General features: G+C 34.0%; 1 protein-coding gene across 4 annotated transcripts in view; it reads right to left on the bottom strand.

Annotated features, from left to right (window-relative positions):
- Positions 1 to 25413, bottom strand: part of ZFAND3 (zinc finger AN1-type containing 3) — a 324385-nt gene that overhangs the window by 75202 nt on the left and 223770 nt on the right. For 3 of the 4 annotated variants that reach the window (XM_051996857.1, XM_051996855.1, XM_051996858.1), the window contains one exon: positions 9301 to 9366. The exons of the other annotated variant lie outside the window; for it this stretch is intronic. In XM_051996857.1, coding sequence (XP_051852817.1) covers positions 9301 to 9366 — 66 coding nt within the window. The remainder of the gene's footprint in view (positions 1 to 9300; positions 9367 to 25413) is intronic. 4 annotated transcript variants of the gene reach the window in all.

Below are 25413 nucleotides of genomic sequence, written 5' to 3'. Positions count from 1 at the left end.
AGAGATATTTAGGGAGGCAGACTGGTGAGAAGGGGGAAAAAAAAAAAACCTGAGAAAATAAACTAAAAGGAAGCAAATGATGTTGCTACCACCAGACTTTCTAACCCAGTCATTTGCTCACTATTTACACAAAGGCTATGATGTTCACATGAGGCACATATAAGACATTACCACAATCTACTGTAAGGAACTGTTTCTTTTCTGATAAACTCTTTCAAGGAATATTTTAGAAAGAGACATTCATACCCCAGGCGTGCGCTCTGCATTCTTGTCCAACAGACTGATTAAAATTAAAAATCTAAATACCCACATGTGAAGAATCAGTTGAATTCTTATGGGACCCTGGCTAATAAGTGTAGAAGGTAAACCAATTTTTTAATACTTTTTTCTCCTTTCCCTGACAGATTTACTGTTTTGATCTTTCTTCAATAGTTACATTAAATGCTAATAAAAATGAAAGGTTTATGTCTTTCTTAATATTCTCCTGATGGGAACTTGCATATTACACAAGTAGGTCAAATTTCTAATTTTCTGCCTCAAATGCTGATACTGCAGACCTGAGGGAAAAACTACACTTGGGAAAGGATATAAATGCATGCATCTTATATAGCAGAACTCAAAAGTTCAATAGAGCAGGGAAGAAAGTGCAATTCTTAAGGTTCCCTATTCTGTAGTCACTACCTTCCCGCTGTAGGGGTGATTTTGAGAGTTGAACTGTTAACTGTTAACCATGTAAACTTACTCTATAAGAGAGAAAGCCAGTGACTGTAGATATTTCTAAGATTTACAGAACCACTCTGAATTAACACCCACACCCTTTAGCTTCTATTTCAATGTAAAAGATCCTGGTAACAAACAATACTACAATGTAATGTTTCCCTTTAACTGATTCCTGAACACTGGAATGGGCTTGCATCTATCTAGCAAGCACATCAATTTTCTCTTAACTCCCAGGTGAAAGGGATTTCTTTACTCAGTTTTGTGAGCCCAATAGGATCTCACAGGCAGACTGCTGAAGAATAGCATAAAGACAGGGCTTAGGAAACAATGAACATTAAAAAACTATCTCAAAAGAAAAAAAAAATTTTGAAACAAAAAATGAATCCGTTAATGGACACGTATACTGAAAATAGTGGCAGGTGACCAATTCCAACCAAAAACAAAAAGATAACTTGTAGAACAAACAAACAGTCTTAGTGTCCAGCTGCCTTAACCTCAGGCAATACTGCAGCTTTCTGATGGCACTACAGATAGTGATTTAATTTGTGACTTGGATAATTATGATCACATTTTTAAACAGCATTTACTCCCCCAATCATTTTTCAATCCATTAGAGAAAGCAGTATATATTCAATATATGATGAAACTTAGTTAAAATAGGTCAACATTAACAATATGCAGGAATGTAATAAATAATTGGAAAAACATACTGGAACTGAAGTCTGCTAAGCCTAAGTCAAGTCTGCAAACATAACTTTCTCCCCCAATCATTTTACTTCTTTTGTGAAATAAAAGTCTTCAGTGTTTCAAGAGGAGCTATAAAATGTAATGGCAAAACAAAGCTCTGTATTAGGGGATAACAGTGATAGACTAGGGAGCAATTTCTCTCCTAGGTACATCCCAAAGGTCACTCATTCTATTTACTTGTGAAATGCAGTGAATGACCCCATTTATATGGGAGAACATAGGAAACAACTAGTCCAGTCAGCCATAGAAGTGAATGAGATTCCACATCCCATTTTTCAAGGCCATTGCTAGAGAGAATATATCCAAGCTAGAAGATACCTTTTCTCTGATCTTCATACTCTCAACATAATTTAATTAAATTTAGACCTCATCAACAACAAACTGATAAATGAGGGGATTCCTAGTTTACATAGATTGTCTTAAATAGCAAAACCCTCAGGTATAACTTGGAGTTACAGAAGAATGAAAACCTTGGCAGGGTAAAGTATTGTTTCCTTTACAGAATATTTGGGACCAACAAAAATCTGCAAGAATTAACAAAGAAATGTGCAAAACAAAGTGAGCTCTTTGAAAGAATATGATCTCTCCAATAATTTCAAATTGTGACATCCTTTGATTCTCAAATTCTTTAGGGAAAAAAAGAGTCAGTTTCCGATTTGGCAATACTTTTGACTCCTTCCTAACTAAACATATTTAGGGACTTTGAAAATTGTTTTTAAATGCAAATTATTCTATCTGCATTGACAATCTGAGGTTGCAACTGATTTTTGTATCTACTAAGCCATACACTTGTTCTAAAATTGTTGCTCAAATGAACTCCCTTTACCAATCCCAATGACAAGGGCAAAATGGAAATACTAAAAAAGCATTGATAATAACATTATGCCCTTTATCTGATTCCTGAACACTGGAATGGGCTTGCATCTATCTAGCAAGCACATCAATTTTCTCTTAACTCCTAGGTGAAAGGGATTTCTTTACTCAGTTTTGTGAGCCCAATAGGATCTCACAGGCAGACTGCTGAAGAATAGCATAAAGACAGGGCTTAGGAAACAATGAACATTAAAAAACTATCTCAAAAGAAAAAAAAAATTTTGAAACAAAAATGAATCCGTTAATGGACACGTATACTGAAAACAGTGGCAGGTGACCAATTCCAACCAAAAACAAAAAGATAACTTGTAGAACAAACAAACAGTCTTAGTGTCCAGCTGCCTTAACCTCAGGCAATACTGCAGCTTTCTGATGGCACTACAGATAGTGATTTAATTTGTGACTTGGATAATTATGATCACATTTTTAAACAGCATTTACTCCCCCAATCATTTTTCAATCCATTAGAGAAAGCAGTATATATTCAATATATGATGAAACTTAGTTAAAATAGGTCAACATTAACAATATGCAGGAATGTAATAAATAATTGGAAAAACATACTGGAACTGAAGTCTGCTAAGCCTAAGTCAAGTCTGCAAACATAACTTTCTCCCCCAATCATTTTACTTCTTTTGTGAAATAAAAGTCTTCAGTGTTTCAAGAGGAGCTATAAAATGTAATGGCAAAACAAAGCTCTGTATTAGGGGATAACAGTGATAGACTAGGGAGCAATTTCTCTCCTAGGTACATCCCAAAGGTCACTCATTCTATTTACTTGTGAAATGCAGTGAATGACCCCATTTATATGGGAGAACATAGGAAACAACTAGTCCAGTCAGCCATAGAAGTGAATGAGATTCCACATCCCATTTTTCAAGGCCATTGCTAGAGAGAATATATCCAAGCTAGAAGATACCTTTTCTCTGATCTTCATACTCTCAACATAATTTAATTAAATTTAGACCTCATCAACAACAAACTGATAAATGAGGGGATTCCTAGTTTACATAGATTGTCTTAAATAGCAAAACCCTCAGGTATAACTTGGAGTTACAGAAGAATGAAAACCTTGGCAGGGTAAAGTATTGTTTCCTTTACAGAATATTTGGGACCAACAAAAATCTGCAAGAATTAACAAAGAAATGTGCAAAACAAAGTGAGCTCTTTGAAAGAATATGATCTCTCCAATAATTTCAAATTGTGACATCCTTTGATTCTCAAATTCTTTAGGGAAAAAAAGAGTCAGTTTCCGATTTGGCAATACTTTTGACTCCTTCCTAACTAAACATATTTAGGGACTTTGAAAATTGTTTTTAAATGCAAATTATTCTATCTGCATTGACAATCTGAGGTTGCAACTGATTTTTGTATCTACTAAGCCATACACTTGTTCTAAAATTGTTGCTCAAATGAACTCCCTTTACCAATCCCAATGACAAGGGCAAAATGGAAATACTAAAAAAGCATTGATAATAACATTATGCCCTTTATCTGATCAATGTAGTCATCCGAGATTAAGAATGAAGACTGACTTATTAGCTAACTAATCACAGAAGAAACTTAAGTCTTTCTTTTTGTTGGTGGTGTTAGTCATGTGTAACTCCTTGTGACCCCATTTAGGGTGGTCTTGGTAGACACGTGATTAGATGTGGTCATCATGTTCAACAGAGACAGCAAAGATTTGAAGTATCATGACTTAAAGACAAATAGCATTCCCCAAAAAGATTTTTTTAATAGCTTTAAGACAAAGGGAGATGTTAAATAAGGTAAGGTGGGAAGAAAACTTTAAGCTCATTAAAAACAAAAAGGGTCTCATTCAATACTCACTAACAGACAATACTCATTCATTGAAAAATCTATTGGTCCCAATCGTTTCACCATAATACGAAAAATTAAAGATTAAGTAAATTAAGCAAATTAATTCACCAAATGTCAGAAACCATACAAATGAGAATTTTTTAAAAAATCATTTAAAAAAATGTTTAGAATTGTTCCTTAGAATTATTGAGTCTTAGCAAAGATTTAGTTTATTCATTTCTGTAACAAGACTCAAAAAAAGATGATAACCTATAGGTTTCAAAGAAAATAATTAAATTCATCATGCTAAATGGAGGAGTTCTGTCTCTAAGGATGCTAACTGAGATTGGGGTTGTTTGTGTTAACATTATAGTTTTCTAAAAAGTAGGCTCTTAAAAAAAATAAAGGTCAAGATTGGTGACTTTTTAAAAATTTCAGGCAAAAAAAAGTGCAATCTTTCTTGAAAGTTCTTAGCACTGATTCTTCTTCAAGGTAAGAATTTTCAATTAGAAGTATAACTAACCTAACTTAAATAAAGACTGGGAGAAAATGCCTTGATCCTCCTCTTTAATTCTTAAAACTGTAAAAGCCAAGTGCAATATAGTGAAGAAAACTATTGACTCAATTAACAAAAGTGGATATTTTCTCTCATTTTTCTTGTTAGTGTACTTCCCAAATGTTAAATAAACATCTACTGTACATATAACTCTATACAAATTCAGCAAGCACTTCTTATAAAGTATCAAGTTTTGGGAAGCACAAAGACAAAAACCAAACAGTACTCTCCCCAAAGAGCTTTATACTCAACTTCTGGAAAAACAGAAGATGTTCACGAGGTAAGTAAAAATAAAACACATATATAATAAACACAAAGCAATCCAGGTAAAGAAAAAACATTAACAAGGCACAGAGGGGAACAGAAGATTAGAGCCACCCTGTGTACAAAAAAGCACTTGGGGTAAACCCTAAGGTGGAAGTGAGGAAGAAAAGTGTTCCACATCCAGATGACAACATCTACAAATACAGAGAAGTAGAAATATCATGTATGGAATAGCAAATAGATCAATTTGGCTGTTACAAAAAGCATGTGAAGGGAATATATAGAAATATTCTAGAAAGGCAGATTTGAAATCATACTGAAGTGTTTTGAATGTAAACAAAGGGATTGGTACTTTACCTTATATGCAACAGGAAGCCATTAAAATGTTTCCTCATGTTTGTGATATGGTCAGATTTACGTTTTAGTTATATCAATATGATGTGTAGGGTGAGATTAGAGAAGATAAGAGTCTGCTAACAAGAATACCAATAAGATACTATTCCAATAGTGAGACATGAAAAAGGGTGGCAATGTTGTGAATAAAGAAAATAGTTTAGATGTGAGAGATGTTGTGAAAGCAGAGATGAGAAACTTTGGCAATTGAATGGATATGGTGATGGAGATGGGAGTTTGAAAGATAAAAAGAAAAGTGTGAAAAGTTGAGGAAGTTGCTGAAGTTGTAAACCTGGATGTTTGGCAGAAAAGTGGTACACCCATCAAAATAGTGATGTTAGGAAGAAAGAAGGTTTTAGCAAAGATGATAAGTTTCCTGGTGAAGTGGAAGGTGGAAACGAATGGAATCATCAAACCAGAAGAGGTCCTAGGACAGCCTGGAGTGAAATCCAAACAAAAGGGTGGGGTATAAATGATAGATGGCCCAGCAAAGAAATATGACATAATAAACCAGCTCATACAGTAGATTTCTAAACAACTCAGTAAGAGTTGTTATAAAAACCCAGCCAAGAGAGGGTTATTCAGAGAAGAAAGTGGCTGACATTGCTGAGAGGTCAAGAAAAATGAGGACTCGGAAAAGGTCATTAGACTTTGCAGTTCAGAGACTAAAAACCTGAGAGACAACAGTTTTAGTAAATCATAAGTAGATCATGAGGAGATGAAAACTAATTGGAAGTTAGAGAAATGTAGGCAATGAGGATAGACAATATTTCCTATGTATCTGGCTATGAAAGGAGAAGGAATTTTATATGATAGTTATTTTACGGACTGGCAGCATCAAGTGGATTTTTTTTTTTTTTTCAAATAGGAGTAATCTAGGTTTGTTAATAAGCAAGCAGAGAAGAAGTCATAGATAAGGTGAGATCTGAAATAAAAAAGGGGAGTAATCCTCTTTGGGATGGGATTGGAAAAGAATGGGATTAAAAATACAAAGTTTGGTCTCAGATTTTGAGATATGGCATGAAGGAAATTAACTCAATTTTTTCAGTAAAGTAGGAATTGAGGTTCTTTGTTGAGAGGAAGAGGAGAAAAGGTGGTACAAGTTGTCTGATCAGAAAGGAAAAAACAAGTTTAGAATAGGTGCTGTAGATTACATAATAGGAGACTCATAAGAGAAGAATAAAATGACTACTAGGCTGCACAAGTTCAGAGATTATTAGATAACAAATTCATTGTGAACCCACTCAGCAGAGTTTCATGAAGTTTCCTAGAAGGATTAGTGATAGAGGAGAACAATATAGATAATATTGGGCTGGGGTTTGAGAGGAAGAAGTAATGGTGAAGAAGAAAGACACGTTTAAGAGAGATGAAGCAGAAGATACTAAGAAAGGTTTTCATTAGGTACAGGATGTTCAAAATTCCAATGAAACCATGACAAGGTGACAATTTGACCAAGATTATAACCAAGTTCCTGTGTGACTGATGTCAATAAATTAAAGAGTTCACAAGAGTTTAGGAAGTTGATGGAACAAAGGGACCAGGGTATTCAAGAGGTCAACATCATACGTGTTGATCTCTGCAAGCAGGAGGGGGGTCAGGGTGGAAATTAAGTGAAAAGCATGAACCAGATAATAGACTCACTGAGAATAATCCCACACAACTAGAGATCAGTAGATGAGTGTAATAAGGAGTGGAGTTGCTTCAGGGATGGCCCAAGAAGTGTGCCTCCTCTTCCTCCCAGTTGATTATTTCAGGAAACATGAAGGGAGAAGCCAGACCTGGAGAAGGAGGCTAGAGCTATCACCCTGTAGGATGGCTGGGATTTCTACTGGCAGAATATAATGAACATATGAAGAGGTCGTCTAGGGATAAAGGGATTTTATAAAAAAAAATAAATAAATTCTGAAGGCATGATGGAATGGAGCAAAAGAGAAGCTGGACTGTGGAATAACAGGGCTATGATGAGTAGGGAATTAAGCATGAGCACAGAGAAGAGAGACGTAAGATTTTTGTCTCAGCAGCTGTTCATAAAGAAAAGGGGAACTGAAGCTAGAAAGTTTTTCATCATAGAATGGTGAATAACTAGTTGATATTAGTAACTAACTAATTAACTCCTCTCTCTTCACAGAATATGGAGTCAAAGATATCTTCTGATACCATCCTGCTGTTAAGCAATGTTGGATGGATATGTCTTTTTTGTCCCATTTGGTATGAGCATGACACAATTTATCTTTTCCTAGGGCACTGCACATCCTTGCCCCACTCTAGAATCTCTAGAACCTTAACAGAATAGTACTGCCATCATGCTCATATGCAATTCCACAAAATTGACCAGTTGTGAGGGAAATTAACCTGACTTTTTCCAAAAGAAAACTACTAAATTCCTTAGAAGCAATATTATGGAGGGCATTCTGAAACAAACTAAAACAGATTGACTACTCTAAAACTGAGGGGGGGGGGGGAGAGGGGGGAGGGAATGATGTTGCTAAATCAAAACAAAAAAAAAATCATGTGACAGTGGTTAAAAAAATTTTTTTTAATAAGTTAGCAGAGTTGTTGCAATTTCTGATAGAGAACTTTAAAGAAAAGATTTTGACAACTATGAAAAATACCTTGGTTGTGACCTTTGGAAGAACAATATAATTATTTTGAATTTTCCAAATACAATCTGTGAGATATTTTAAATAGCAAGCTGGCTTATTAGAAATGGGAAACACTGTTTAAAATAAATTAAGCTATGGAGGAAGAGAGCATTAGGCATTATTTCTGCTCTTTGGAAAGCTACAGATTTCATGACTTCGTGTTTAATAAAAATGCCACAAATGCACAAGGCTGTTTCCACCCTTGTGAGTAGAATAAGAAATCACAAAATAATATAAGAATGAGTGACTGAAAAGAACCACTATACTACAATGGTCAGGTCAAAATACTTATCAAATGCACCACAATCTCTCTCACTCTCTGGTACCCATTCTTTAAATAACAGATTTTTCTGCAGTTTTCTCTTTGTTCAGAAAAAGTAGCAACATGTCAAATACCAGGCAAAAAGCAATATTCCTTCTAAGCTTCAGGCCTGTGCAACATTCTTCACATATAAATCACTTGAGAGGAAGCCAAGAAACAAATATATGCAAGCATTCATATCCATGAAGTCAAACCCTACTTCCTGTTCTGGGGCCAACAGAAAATAATCACTGGAGAGGATTCAAACATACTTGAGGGTTTTAAACATCAGTTCTGATGCTTAAAAAAAGCTAATATTTATATGACGCTTTAATATTTGCTAAGCAGTCTACACAAATTATTAGATCGTCACCTTGTGAGATTGGTGCTAAAAGCAGTTCCTCTTTTTACTGGAGTTTTTTACTTTTTACTGGGCTTGTGATGATATTGGTGTTGGCAGTTCTTGAGGAGGAACTTCATCTACCAATGTAGATGAAAATATCTCTGCAATTTACAGTTGGAGAAAATTGCCTGAAGCCCAGAATGCCTAAAAGATCTCTCTGATCTTCTGACTATGTCCACACAGGTTAAGTGTCAGAGGCAGGATTTAAACCTGCATCTTCTTTATTCCAAATCCAACAATCTGTCAACTATTCCAAGGTGCCTTTGAGAACAGCAATCTGATCTCAGGCAGACACTTAACCTCCTTGGAGCTTCAACTTTCTCATCTTTAAAATGGAGATAATAATATTTGCATTATGGAGTTGTGAAGAAAGCACTTTGTGACCTATAAAGGTGTTTCATAAAAGAGAGTCATTATCATCAACTTAGTTGATATGATCCCATGAACAATAAATACTGTGATCTTTGTACTGCTACTTCCAAGTCATTTCAATCATTTCAAAAATCAAAGAAAAAGAAAAGAAATGTTTGAAAGTACACCATATGCACTTCAGTACCTAGACAATGGAAAGACTTTAGAAATGAAGAAATGATGTACATACCTGTGCCACAGGATCTTTTGGTTGGCGTGATTAATGAGACATGAGCTATATCTGTGCATGGCCCACCTAGAAACAAAAAGGCAGGGACATCAGTCAAGTAGCAGTCTCTATGAGTCTGCATGTTTGGAAGCAGGGGAAAATGCAATGGCAACATAACTAGGAATATGTGTGACCTAATTTTCCATTAAATGTGCTAAAAGAACTATGAAAATATAAGTTTAGTTTGGCTCTTAAGTAACAGCCCCATACTTTGTCTATATTATACCATCTTAGTTAGCATTCAGTATTGTCGGTCAATAAACACCAGGCACTACTACAACATGGCAAGCTTGCACTGTGCTGTATTCCCCAAAGCTTACAAAGGTCTCAGGAAATTCACAATCTGACTGTGGAGAAAATATGCAAACTATGTATATATAAACAACATACAGGACACACTGAAGATAAACAACAGAAGGAACTACCATTAAGGATGATCAAGAAAGTTTTCTGGTTGAAGGTATGATTTTAGCTGGGACTTGAAAATTGTCAAGGAAGTAGTGATGGGGAGGGAAGAGAATTACAGTCATGGAGGACAGAAAGAAAATGCAAAGTTTGATGGAGTGACTTACAGGAGGAACAGTAGGGAGACCAGTATGTCAATGGATAGTAGAATATGTGGGGAATTATTGGGGTTAAGGAGTAGAACATTTAAGAAGACTGAAAAGGTAGAAAGGGACCAAGTTATAAAAGACTTTGAACACTCAATAAGATTTTATATTTAATCTTGGGGATAACAGGAAGTAGTCTCTAAGAGGTTACTGATTGGGAGAGATGATGAAATATGATAAGAGTCAAATCAGTGCTTTTAAAAGATCAATTTGATAGCTGAGTAGAGGATAAACTGAAATGGGTAGAGATTTGAGGCAGAGACTAACCAGTAAACTATTTCAATAGTCTAAGCATGATATGATGAGGACCTATACTAGAAGGGCAATGTCAGAGGAGAGATGCTATAAAGGTAAAATCGATGAAACTTAGCAACAGACTGGCTGTGTGTGAGAAATTAAGGAGTTGAGATGAAAGCCTTGGATAACTGGAAGGATAATGGTAACCTAGACATTAATATGGAAATCTGAAAGAGAGGTGAGTTTGAAGAGGAAAGATAATGAGCTCAGTTTTAGACTCATTTAGTTTAAGTTATCTATTGTAAAGCAAAAAAAAAAAAAAAAATTAAAAATGTTATCAAATAATATATTTATATAATACACATACATAAAAACATTCAAGCCCAGAAAAGAATGAGTATATCTAAGAGCAGTATTTTTGCTCTTAAACAATGATTAAAACTGCTATCCCTTTTGGCCTGAGTTCTCTTAAGGGTAAAGACCAATCATTTCAATGATGTAAGGATCTTTCCATTTTGGAAAGTCTTCATTGATGAAGAATCAAAATTTGGTCTGATAGTCACCAGAGGACTGAGAGAATTTAAATGATTTGTCCACAGTCATATGGTTAGTATGTATCAAAAGCAGGACTTAAGTTTTTAAAACGCCAGTTTTCAATCCACTATGTCATTCTCCTTCTCATCAAGCAATTATAAATAATGAGGCTTGGTTTAAAAGGGAAATTTTCTCAAGAATAACAAACTAGTTGAGGTCTATCTTAAAGTGAAGAATATTGTGTTTAACTGGGAAATTTCATACTCAGAGAATGAGAAAATGTTTAGAACCGAAAGCACCATTAGAGATCAATTAAAAAAAAAAAAAACTACTAATTTTATAAATGAGAAAAATGAAGCCCAGAATAGTGAAGTCATTGGTCTAAGATTTATAAAGCAAAAATTAGCCTGATCCATTTTTCAGCAGATGGCTTCATGATATTAATTAAGATACTATGTAACTAATTCCCACTCCCCAGTAAAACACTGGAAAGGATCTAAATATTTTTAAAACTGCTACACAGTTCTAATTTGAGATAAGACTCTCAGCCTTCATTTCTTTATTTGTCAACAAAGATAGTAGTAAATATGGATGAAATAATTTCCAGCTCAAAAATGTTCTGATTCTGAGTCCTGAATTTTTGAGATTCAATTTTCTGGGCACTCCTGCATGTATACCATAACAAGATATTTCTTTACAAAACACATTTCTAAACAGATAGAATCAGAATCAGTGAATAAGGATAAAGAAGCACTGATTAAAATTTGTAAATCTGAAAAAGCCAGAGCAAAAGAAGCATGTGCCAACCAAAAAGAAGCATTTATTAAGTGCCTATATGTTATGCTCTATACTAGGAAATGGAGATACAAAAACAAAAACAGAATAGTTCCTGCCACCAGATTTCTGTATTCCAAATCAGCTAGGGGAGAAAAGGACACTATGCTATTTATAAATCAAGTCTTTTCTTTGCCCTCCCATCGATGCACATGGAAGAGAGAAGTCAAGAGTCTTAGAACTTATCATACCCTTACATTTTATCTCCTCAACTGGAAACTTCACAAATCAGGATCAGCATAGCAGCATCCTTCAGAGGATGCAGGATATAGCAAAAGAGAATGGAAGAAAAAGAATGGTAGCAAAATATCCAGTTCAATTCACCTGGTATTTATTAGATTCCTATTATTTGCTTAGCATAGTTCTAAATAATGGAGAATGTTTTAAAAATTTCACCACACTCAAGAATTTTGTGGCAGAGATGAAACTCAGACAAATAAAAGATATAATATATAGGGTGTCCCTGAAAGTCTTAGTACATTATATAGCTATTCAAAGCTTCCTGATAAAATTGCATAAGTTCAATGAAATCAAAACAAAAACTGCTGAAAGAATGTAACTGAGTTAACCAGAATAAAGTACTATGTAACTGCTCATAATTTAAAATGCTATAAAGTTTATAATTATAAATTATAATTATTAGATTCTTCATCTAATTTGGAGTGAGAGTATTTACCACTATTTTTTTCTCCCTCTCCTATACACTGGATTTCTGTAGGTTGGCAAATAATTAACTTTGAGGCTACCTAGCACATTTCAAGATGCATCATCATGAAAGAGTTCTCTAGAGACCTTGTTAAACTAACAATCCAAATTCAATGTATTCACTCTATTAAAGTACAAATAAAACCACAGTTGAGCTAAGACAAAATGATAGCAAGTGTAACTGACAGTAACAATACAACCCAACGTTGATAATTGGTTAATATTATAAACAGAAAGATTGTCATTAAGTCCAGTCCAGTTCAGTTCACCATTATTATGAAGTGCCCCATAATTCAAAATGAAAACAGGATTCTCTAGGGAGCAGGAGCAGTGAATTTATCAACAATATATTGTCTTTAAAGATATCCTCACTCCCAAATCAATCCAGCTGCTACAGAAAATTATGATTTTATCTACTTTTAAAACAATTAGCATAAAGTCAACATCATTAAAAAAATAGTAAGACAAGAAAATTGAAGGGATGCCTTTCAAACTATTTACAATAAAGAAATATGAAAAGTGGTTACATATTTCTAATGAAATGGCTGTTCTAAGTTGGAAATGATTAATATAAGAGAATGAAATTTTCTCATCCCTGGATTTTTTTGAACCACAACAAGACTTGGAAAAAATGTCTATCAAAGTTGTTATGAAAACAACTTTCCCCAAAATTCCATTCACTCATTAGTCATTTTTACCTAGTTTTGTAACTGATCTAGCTAGGGAGTATAGTGCTGAGGATCTATTTATAAGGAGATTAGCCAGACTAGGGAGTCAGTTTGGTGTAAATGGAAACAATGCTGCAACTGGAATAAGATTCTGGGTTCAAAATATAGCTCTTTCATTTATAGCATTGTGGTCTTGATCAAGTCACTTTATTTTGCTTTCTTCATCTATAAAAGGAAAAGGTTGAAGTAGGAATCTTCTAAGATTCCCTATGCCTCTAGAATTAGGGCTCTAAAAATAGGATATGCTTTTCTAGGACTTTCAATCATTTATTATATGTGAGACATGATTTAAATACAAAGACTGTAGAGATTAGTTCCCAGATATCATTAAAATCCATTGAGGTTTTAACCATCTTATTTCACTTAAATTTTCATTAAAAGCTTTTCTCTTCACTATGATAAATCTCTGGGGAGGTAAGAGAAAAAAGGCAGGTAGCGAAGGTAAGGCCAGCCAAACCACAGCTGAGCTAATTCTCAACCAATTGTGATAGTTTCTTGCATTTTTTTCTCTCTCAAACATATGAAACTCTTGATCTGTTTTCCTGTTTTTGTACTTTCTGGGGACATTCAATGGAAAGATACTATCTGGCAAGAAGTATTTTATCTAAAAATATTTTACTTTTGTGTGATATATCAAGTTTCAACTATTTAAACTTTGAAATGTGCTTACAAATAATGCATAGTGTATGAGGTTTATAACCAGTTAAGTTTGAATGCCTTCTGTACTCTCATCTAGCATTGCTTTTTGTTCTTGTATTAAAGTTGTCATGCATAATGCAGTGCCACTATGGATCCCATTTACAATTTCACACAGTAACTATGATGCTGAATTCTTTTGTTGTGCTCCCCCAACAAGTATAGATCTTTATACCACATGCAATTGGATAGCATTTTCCTGCACAAACAGTTCTAATTTCAATCCTGAAGAAGATAACAGTAGAGGTCAAATCCGCATATTCAGTGCATGGCAACCAGTAATAAAAAAGGAAGGTTAAGTAAATATATTCTATTAAATATCCACATTCACATCTCAAGACAAAATGGGCAGATATTTAAATTTTCATTCATACCATACTACAGTTATACTGTCTACATCAAGAACCACAGATTTGCTAGCATCAACTAAAAGGAGATTGATGCTTAAGGAGAAAGTGGTCCAGATAGCAACAGTATATACTATCCAGCAAGGGTTTTAGTTACATAAAAGCTAAGACTTATCCCATACAGAAGTAGCATTGTCTTTTAACATTGAAAATGCATACCAAAAACCTTCACAGTCTGTTAATGTAGCTGCAATGTTTGGTTATTTTTGGCTCCTAGTATCACTGGTCCTCCTTGGCTGCACTAAAAATATCAATTAGGAAAAACGGATTGTCAAGCAGTCAGTCAGCTAAAAATTGCCTTTAGCTCAATAATCAAACATTTTACTGCTGATCTCCTGTAACTCTGTAAAACATTAATACACAAAATAGCCATTCCTTTTGCAGATTTATTACAATTCAATATTCTTGCTTAATTAACATGACATTTACATAACAGAGTCTAATTAATTTCCAACTAAAGGCACTGTGGACTAATTAGAAATGCATCATCCCTTGTAAGTAGCCTGTCAATTCTACTTCATCATAATCTGTTGTATCTTCAAACATTTTCAACACCATTTTCTTAAAGGGAGATTTGTATAGCAGGTACAACTATTCCCCAGCACTCAGAGAAGATGAAATATTTAATCAGCAAAGTTTTTGACAGTTTTTTTGGGGAAAAAAAATCTTTTTAGTACAGATACCATTCATTTTTAGCTGGTTCTGTTAAAGAGTTTTACACATCTTTTTGAAAATCAAGGAAACACTTAATCATTTCTTTATTAATGACATTTTCTTCAAAAATCTTTAAGGCATTGATAATTTTAGAATTTAATACTGACTGAATTATTAAGGAACAAATAAATCTGAGCAAGCAAGAGATGAGGAATAATTTAGGAAAATTGCTCCTCCTATTTCCAATCATATTCTCAAACTTTAATTCAAAGTTTGCTTTTATAAGAGAAGAGAAGAGAAATATAATGAGGAATCCAAGAAAGAATTCAGCAGAGATAGCAGCCCTTCTTTTTCCATCAGATAAAAACTCAGAATTAAACCACTGGCAAAGATTATTACTCAATATAGACTAAATAAAATGTTAAGAATTTGTTTGAATACTAATCCCATTTCACCACATGATTCTGGAATCCATGAATGGATCTATATCAATTCAGTAGCTTCAGAGTGGGTTAAACTTGTCCTGTGGCGATTACTTTGCATACAGTGTGTGTGTATGTGTGCATTTAGAGAGCAAGAGAGAGAGAGAGAGAGAAAGAGAGAGAGAGAGAGAGAGAGAGCGAGCTAGAGAGAGCGTGAGAGCGCAAGCACTAGGCAAACACTATCACTCCCTCCCAATCAGCTCACTCTCTCTAGAGGAAGAAAATAAGTTTTCCAGATTTCTTCTTATTTCCATAGAAGTTACAATAAGTAGTGGATTGTAAGATAAAATTGGCTATCTTTTCAATTTGTCCAACATGGGAAGATTCTTTAAGGGATAAAGACCTACAAGAGCCTTCTTTGGCTATTACCACAGTTAGTAATTCACTCTGGAAGCCATTTGCAATGCTAATAGCAAGTATGACTAACACCTGAGAGATCAAGAGCAATTACCAGGATCATATTGTCATTTGGAAATGAACTGATTCAATGAACACAACGTAAATTAAAAGAATAGAAAACAAAACTGAACAATATTTATTCAAGGCTGGCTCTGAAGAAGAGAAGAAAAAAGATCTTTGGATGGAGAATACTTTGATTTGAGTGCCTTTTTGGTTAATTTTGTTTTTTCGTGTGTGTGTGTGTGTGTGTGTGTGTGTGTGTGTGTATGACAGAGAGAGAGAGAGAGACAGAGAAAAAGTTTTTCTAAAGAGTAGTATAATGACGACTAGAAAAGACTGGTCATGTTTCTGACATAGATTATTTAGGAGTTAATTTTTTTGATTCTTTCATACTATTGCATAACTTGGTTGATAGACAATGGTCATTGCAACTGGCAAAGATAGCCAATGATACTTTTTCTCTCTCTCAGTGAAACTGTTTTTTCTCTCACCATATAAACTGCCAAAGTGAAAAATGGACAAACTCTGAAGTCATAATTTCACACCAGGATAACTACATCACTTCCTCATGGAAGGAAGAATGAAAACATCAAACACTTGCTTCAATGAGAATCTAAGAGGTCCCAGGCATTCTTTTTTCTTTTCAAATCAATTTTTTATATAGCTTCAATTTCATGTTTCATCTGATGCTGACTAGGTAAAATACACAGCCACAGTAAGAATTCATTGCTCAGTTGTTCTATACTAGTAGTATTTCCATTACTAAATTATTTTAAGATTATTAAAGTTTTATATATAGGATTCCAAAGGATTTTTCAATATATAAAAACTAAAATCCCACATACAATTAAGTCCTGGAAGGTTAAGTGAAATGTAAAACATGCTACCATCTAGTGGTCTAAAACTGAAAAAAGTTATATTTTGGAAGGTCAGAATGCAAAAGGACTAATTATGTTTTCAGACAATCTTCTTGTAATAGTAAAACATCTGGTTGTCACTTCATCAATTTCCATAGCTGTTCTGCTCAATTTAGATATTTATATTAAATGAAATTAAAATGTTCTCTTAACTCTCTTAAGATGTTCATGTTTGGGTTTTTTCAGAAACACAAAAATGGTTTTCATAGCAACAGCAATAGAACCCTTTCAACACTGAAGGAGTTTTTAATCTTCTGACCTAGTCAAAGGCAGAATATTTTAGTGTCCTCAGAATTCCTGTCCTGTCTCTTGCTGAGAGAGGACTGCAGTGCCCTTTTTTTTGAATGGAAAGGGGCTTTGTGCATGCCCTTCAAGAAAGACTTCACAAAAGAATAGAAAAGATTACTTTCAATTCAGAACCAAGACATTATTAGAAAGGTTCTTTTTTTTTTTTTTTAAAGAATTCTGAAGAAACTCTTCTGTCTTCTTTATCCCTTCTGTAAAATTGCTGTTGTATATCAGCTGGAAGCAATGAGAGATATATCACTACAAGAGCCTTGTTTTGGCACTAATCTTAGAATATACCACATATTAGGTTATTTAGGAGGACAAGAGATTTTTAACTTTTACATTACTCCACACACCTCTCCTCCTTCTCCCAAAACAATCCAAAATATATATAAAGAATGGAAGATAGTGAACAATTCCATTTAACTCATTTTCATAATTAATAAAAAATTAAAGAGACTTGATGATGAAACACATACTCACAAATTCCAGGAACACCCATTCCCTTTTTGGTATGATACTACCCTTGTCACCAGGAACTACATTTCTATACATAATTAAAATGAGTCTATGTAAAGCAAAAGGGGTAACACTTTAAAAAACCAAACAAAATTCTGCAATTAGAGTCTAGTTTCCAGTCTCACATCTTTGAATCATTCAAGTCTAGAATCTATTTAAAACAAGCACTATGTGAATGTTTCTACATCTACCTAAAAAGTAAACAATAAGACAGACTATATGGAAGAAAGGAGGAAGGGCTGAAGTTGTGTTAAATATGATTGTTCACTGTGACCTTTACTTTCACAGCAAAGCAAAGAACATCTTTCAAAATTAGCACATAATGATATCTATTTGTGGGAAGTCATGTCATATATATTTGCATACTCTGCAGGGCATCTTTGCACATTTACAGCAAAAATGAACTGGTCTTTAGTTGTTTCAGAAGGAACCTAGATGGTAAAAAAATAAAAATAAAAACTAAAACTGGGATCTGTCCACCTGGCTGCTCCAGGCAAGCAGTCATGTGCAAGGCTAAGAAAGAGATGCCACTTTAAAGTCAGACTTCTGTCATCTGAAACTGAAGAACTGCTTCAAGTCAAATATTCAATCTCAAATTCCAGTACAGAAATGAATATTTTCTTTAACTGTTGGGGCTATAGTACCAATGACTGGAACACAGGTAGATTGCTTGATCAAGAGCAACTTGAATAAAAAATGCAGAAAGAAATGTTTTTTAATCGAAGTCTCAAAACACCAGAAGTTACCGAACAAAGGTAAAACTATACAATTAGTCTAAGCTCCTACCCAAGTTATAATCCTACCTAAAAAATGCCCAAACAAGTGGCCATTTGACTTTTGCTTGAAAATCTCCAATAAAAAGGGATTCACATTCCCACAAAACAGCTTATTCTACTTCTGGAAAGATGGAATTATTTTTAATATAGGCTTGGGTGAAGTCTGTTTAATCCATCATTTCACATTCTGGGACCAAGTAAAGCATGTTTAATCCCTCTTTTACAGGAAAATCTTTCAAATGCTTCAGAGATATCATTCATCATCTGTCCTTTCCTAAGGCTTTTCTTCTCCTTGATAGAAACCTACTTACTTTTGTCCATTTTCATGTGACGTGATTTCAAGTTCCCTCATCATCTTGAACTACCTTCTTTAAACAAACTCCTGACCCTTTTAAAACATAATGTCCAAAACTGGTTGCCAGACAAGGAACAATGGGGATAAAATAAAATACCATAAATGCCTTTGCTTGGGACATTATATTTTATTAATTCAGATTAAGATTAGGAACCCTAAAAACCTTAGCTAACATCCTACACTGCTGTAGGAACTTAGAGAACTAATCTAATAAATGTAATTTCTATAATCACATTATTGATAAAAATGTTGAAGAGAACAGGATAGAAAGCAATCTAACAGAAAGGAGTTGATAGCCTGAAAAGATATAATGCTCTCTCTTGTTCTATTTAGGGACAACATTATTTTTATCAATATAGGTGATGCAGGCAAGAGAAGACTGGTGGATGAGAAATCCAAAACAATATCTAGTAATCTTTGGATTCCATCAGTCAACCAGTTTGGAATCCTCTCAAATATACTATGATCTTTCCACAAAGCTATGTAAAATGCCTTCTAGATACATTACCACAGCAGGTCTGGTATTCTTTCCAAAAAAGAAAATGAGGTTAGTCTGGCATGTTGTCTTCTTAAACTTTTTAACAAGAATCTTCTCCAAAGTGATTACAAACCATATCTTTAATAATCTGTTTTGGAGGTGGTTCTCAAAGTCACTCCTCAGGAAACCACTCTTAATCCAGTCCTAAATAAATTAGAAGATATCAAAGAAATACAAGATACAGCCTCTATTCACAAAATTACAGTCTCATTGCAGAAACAAAATATACACAAGATAATGCATAATTAAAAGTCAAAATTAGTGATTAGATCAAATGAGATAATATTTTATTAGCACAATGCCTCACACATAGAATATTCTTAATAAGTGCTTGTTTCTCCCTTCAAAATTAGTAGTACAGAAAAGCATTAGTTTAAAAATTCAGAGAAATGAAAGTTCAGTATGGATTGGGTAAGTTTGAGATGGACAATAAAGTTTAGAAACAATCTGAATAGATAGGCAGAAAGTGGAGCAGAAGGCATTTTAGATATGGGGAAAATAACAAACAAAGGTTAGAAGCAGTAGACTGTTCTGGGGATGATAAAAAGATTAGCCAGGTTCACTAGAATTTTCAGGGTGGGCAACAATATGAAATAGGCATGCCTAACTCAAGAGATTATGCAAGTTGTTGTGATGCCAAAATGAGGGTCTAAATGTTCTGTTGGCAGTAGGAAGTTATAGATGATTCTTAAGTAAGACAAAAAAGTTAGGATTTTTAGGATTAAACTTATGCTTCTCCTTTCCAATTTAAGGGAAGACAAGTAAGTGGCAAAACAGAGAATTGTGGTATAAAGAAAATTACGTTTGCAATTAGAGAATCTGAATTTGAATCCCAACTCTACTAGCTACCACCATTGTAACCTTGGACAATTACTCTCCATGTCACTAAACCTCAGTTTTGTCACCTAAAAATGATAAGGCTGGCTTAAATGACCTCAAATGACCTCAATTCTAAATCCTGTTGCCCTATAAATGTTTTAAGTTGGTATGAAGATATAAAATATATGTTCCTGCTATTCAAATCTCAAAGGTTTAGGACAAGTGATATAGGGGATGAGATATTAGGGAAAAGATTTCAGTCTATAGATATAATTTACTAAATGCCATTATTATTAATAGTTATCTGGCCTGTGGGACCAGCAGATAAGATTTCTTTGGAAATAACCTCATCCACATAGAAGAGAATGCGGCATCTTATACCTCAGACTGCCCTAACTCTAGAGAACTGGATATTCTAAACCTTTTTCTTCTCTAACTCCAAACATATAAAGTTTAATGTGTACAGAAATAATACTTTTATTAATTTGTTTTTAAAAAATCATATCAACTTGGCACCTATCAGAAACTCTACCATGCCTTGCATGCTAGTTTGGAGATGTTCAAATCTATACTTACAAGAAATGAAGATAATAATGCCAAACAAAAAAAGTGAAAATGACTCATAAATTGAAAATCCTCCCATGATTAAAAAAAAGTACATTTAATTATCATAATACTAATAAACCTCTGACAAAGTATGATGATAAATTGATTTCAGATCTCTATAGAAAGATGCTTTGATGTGCCAAATTTAAATCAAAGTCTTAACAAGACCATATGGATCTTACGATGAAAACTAGAACATTTAAATAAGTTCCAATCCAGTTAGCATTATAGAAGAGGGGGACTGGAAAAGAAATACTTCATCTTGAATAATTTTTGTAAGAAAACACTGCTGAATGCGTTAGTCCTTTTACAATTTGACAGAGATTAACTTAATGCTCTCATACATTGATTCTCCCTGAATTACAGTCATTCTATTCAATGCAGCATGCAGCTGTACATCATCATACACTGCACTGCAAAATATCAATCTTCTTAGAACATGGCTCTAATGAAAGCAGTATGCTTTACAGAACTAGTAACAAGATAAATAAATGTATTTAAAAAACACCTTTAAATTAAAATCAAAAGAGACATTTCAAGTTTGGGCATTCTTCATTATGGGAAAGAATTTTCCACTTTGAGACTATTATATATCAAAAAAGCTCCATCTGTTGTATAATTATCTCTGATAAACAGTAAGATGCTTTGAGCTTCATTAGAGAAAAGAAAGAGACAAAGAAAACTGTAAATAAATCTCACCACTATATTTCACATAGTGCCAGCCCAGCAGGAAGTTATATGATTTTTTTTTAAGGTACTATTTTCCAAATGCTTTACTAGAAGAAACTATCCCCCACTTGCCAAATATTTGGTCCCTTGGATTTGATAGTCTATCTAAATGTTCACCCAAAAGAGAGAAAACAGTTTTTATTTCTGAAAAGCTCAGGAATTTAACATGTTTCTCATACACTTGTCCTGAATATCAACATCAGTGAAAAAGAACAAAATCTAATTTAGTCCAATGGTAACAATGCTAGTTTTCCAGAAGAGAGGTCTAGGTTTGTGAAACGTAAATGAAGATTTCTAGCCATTGAAGCCCAACACAAGGCTCAAGACTTAAGGAAGAACCTACCAAGGACAAGTTATAATATAACCCTTACCATCATCACCATTTATATAGAGCTTATTATGTTCTAGCCACTATAGTAAGTGCTTAAAATTATCTCATTTGATCTTTTCAACAACCCTGGGAGGTAAGTGCTATTATTACACCATTTTACATATGAGGAAATTTGAGGCAGAAGTCAAGTGATTTGTCTAGAGTCACACAGCTGATTGAGGCCAGATCTGAACTCTAGTTTTCCTGACCTGAGACCTAGTGTTCTATGCACTGTACTTCCCCAAAAGAGAAAACCTGTAAAGAACAGGATGGGCAACCAGAAAATAAGTCCTATAGAAACAACAATAAATTTCATTATTCAAATTAATTCAATTTTGAACACTGTCATCAAACCTACTATTGAAAGTCCCACTAAGCACCTACTATGTCACAGGTCCTATGATGAAATATGTTACTGAAGATGGTCAAAAGTAACATTGTCAAGTGAAAAATTAATCACTAAAAATTAATAAATTTTTCTGAAACATTTTGGTAGTATTCACATCCATTTTAGTCTTTGTGGTGGCTATTTTCACCCACTGTGCTTATCTTGTTTGACTATATTGTAAGATGATCTCAGTAGTCTTTACAGCACTAACTACTCCACAAAGTCTTTACTTTATAGACAGTACCTAATATTCCAAATAAATGCTTAATTAGCTTTTCAGAAAAATATGACAAAAATAAATGCTCCCTGATTTGGAACTATGCTCAAAAAGTTATCAAACTGTGCATACCCTTTGATCCAGCAATGTTATACTAGGTTTATATTCCAAAGAGATCTTAAAGAAGGGAAAGGAACCTGTATGTCCAAGAATGTTTGTGGCAGAGCTCTCTTTATAGTGGCCAGAAACTGGAAACTGAGTGGATACTCATTAATTTGAGAATGGCGGAATAAATTGTGGTATACGAATATTATGGAATATTATTGTTCTGTAAGAAATGACCAACAGGGAGATTTCAGAAAGGCCTAGATAGACTTACATGAACTGATCCTGAGTAAAATGAGCAGGACCAGGAGATCAGCATATACTTCAACAACAATTCTATATGATGATCAATTCTGATCTTACTGGGAATGGTTGCAATTTGTCCCCATTACATATGATGCTTACTGATGGTTTTAAATAGATGCTACTGATTATTTTAAGGAAAAGCCCATTTATTCCTATACTCTCAAGTGTTTTTAATAGGAATGGATGTTGGATTTTATCATGATGATCAATTCTGAAGGACCTGGCCCTTTTCAACAATGAGATGAACCAAAATCAGTCCCAATAGAGCAGTAATGAATTGAACCAGCTACACCCAGGGAAAGAACTCTGGGAAATGAGTATGAACCACTACATAGAATTCCCAATCTCTCTATTTTTGTCTGCCTGCATTTTTGATCTCCTTCACAGGCTAATAGTACCCTATTTCAAAGTCCGATTGTTTTTGTACAGCAAAATAACTATATGAATATATATATATATATATATATATATATATATATATATATATATATATATATATATATATATACATATATTGTATTTAACATATACTTCAACATATTTAACATGTCATTGGTCAACCTGCCATCTGGGGGAAGGAGTAGGGAGAAAGGAGGGGGAAAATTGGAACAAAAAGTTTTGCAAGTGTCAATGCTGAAAAATTACCCATGCATATATCTTGTAAATAAAAAGCTAAAATAATAAAAAAAAATAATAATAAAATTAAATGCTCCCCACTGGGGATTAAAAGTGCCTAGAAAATTTTTATCTATAGCATTTTCGCTCTTCCAAACACCTCACTGGAATATTTTAAGGATGATTTGGTCACTTTCTTCCATAAAGGAGAATTAAGAATCAACTCTATCTGCAAACATATGCTTTCAATAAAAATCCTGTAGGTAGGAGAGAGGTAGTAAACAAGTTTTCTTTTGGGTTTGTCTGATCTACATTTCATGCTATTTTCTTTTTTATAAAATATTACTGGAAATGATAAGTGGTTTCCCTCCCCAAACATTTGAAGTAATAAAATTCTGAAACATTTATTGTTTTTGTAGATACTGTATTAAGGACAAAAATATTCAAGAAACTCCTTTTTTTGGAAGAGCAAAGAAAGGATGACAAAGTTACCCAAGAGAGTAAACAAGGTAAAATGGACCTGTGTAGAAGAAACAGAATAATCATGGGTTTTAACACTTGTGAATTTTTTTATTAGTTTGATTTACTTAATCTTCAAAACTGACATTTCATCATTAAATGCTTTGTTTTCTATACTATCAATGCTTTTATTCCTTCCTTATTCTAAATTATTTTCAAGATAAGAATGTATACTTGTTTTCTCACTACTTCCTTTTAATTCTTTCCAATATACTCAGAAAACAAAACGTCACTGGGTAAACCCAGAGGATCCTCTCATTAGAAATGATTTGTGAAAATAATCCTCACTATAAACAAGTCCAATATTTTTGCTTACATACAATTTTAACTAATCTAGAAATGCTGCATTAAATAAATCAGTACCTAACTTTGAAGCCTTAAGTACCCAACTCCTAATCAGGATGAAGCTATAAGATACATTTACTACAACAAAATATTCAAAATGAAATGTGCAATCTGCTTAAGTCTTCCAAAGTTTCTCCAATTTCTCATCTTTCACCTATTTATTCTAAATACTTTTAAAACTGGAAGCAAGAGTTCTAACCACAGGGCTTCCAAGAGCCCTTTCAATCCTGAGATTCTGATTCCATTCACCCAATTTTTTATTCCCTATATTAATACTTGCTGCTAACATTGTACCTGAATTGTTCTGTTGCCATCAAGCTTATTCATCTCAATTTTATTCTATTCTAGGTCCCCCCCTTCCAACCAACTTTTGTTGTTTAATCCTATTTCAGTCGTGTGTTATCTTTTAGTGACCTCATTTGAGGTTTTCTTGAGTGATTTGCTATTACCTTTTTCAGCTCATTTGGCAGATGAGGAACTAAGAGTTGGAAGTTTAAGTGACTTTTTCAGGATCATACAGCTAGTAAGTGTCTGAGGCTGTATTTGAACTCAGGTTTTCCTGACTCCGGGTTCAGAGTTCTATCCTAATCCAACTACCTTTACTGCTTACCTCTACAATATCCTATGACACACCTTTTCTGTTATATTTTTTGTATTTTCCCTTCTATTTGAAACTGGGCTTTCCCATGAAAGCATTTTTACTGCAACCCTCTCCCATCTCAAAATCTCTTTACTTTTACCCATCATTCTCCGATATTCTTTTCTTACTATATTACCCCTCCAATGGTACTTCTAAGTTTGCTCCTAGAGACACCACAGATCACAATCTTACAGGCCAGAAATGACACATATAGTTGACCAGGTACTTTATACCCATTATTTCAATTGAACCTCTCAACAATCCAAAAGCAGTCCATTTTACAGATAAGAAGATTAAGGGCTCAGAGAAACTGGCCTTGGTCACATAATTAAATGCCAGAAGCACCAACCCAATTCAAACTCTCAACTTGGGTCTCTAAACACCAAATCCAGGTTTCTTCCCACTCAAACAAGCTACCTTTTTCTCACAGATAAACTGTAATATTTCTCCCTTTACTGGCTTTTTCTTTAGATCTAGAAACAGCTCTGCTCTTAAATATAACAATAACCACAAACACAAACCCTGCTCATCTCAAGGGATGTTTTCTAGAGAGCCAGGACCTCTTGTTCAGATCTCTTATCCGCTCAGAACTCTTAACTACAAGGCATCACCTGTACCTGGGAGGTGGAGGGAAGAAGGAGAGGGAATGTTCTCACTTACTCCTAACACATTCTACCCCTCCTCAACTTCTTCCTAACTTCCAGATTTCTAGGATTAGGTTTCTTGCTCTATTTT

The sequence above is a fragment of the Antechinus flavipes genome, chromosome 4 (genome assembly GCF_016432865.1).
Source record: "Antechinus flavipes isolate AdamAnt ecotype Samford, QLD, Australia chromosome 4, AdamAnt_v2, whole genome shotgun sequence".
In the NCBI taxonomy this organism is placed as follows: Eukaryota; Metazoa; Chordata; class Mammalia; order Dasyuromorphia; family Dasyuridae; genus Antechinus; species Antechinus flavipes.
The sequence above is the reverse complement of the archived record's forward strand: the minus strand, read 5'-3'. Positions and strand labels throughout refer to the sequence as shown.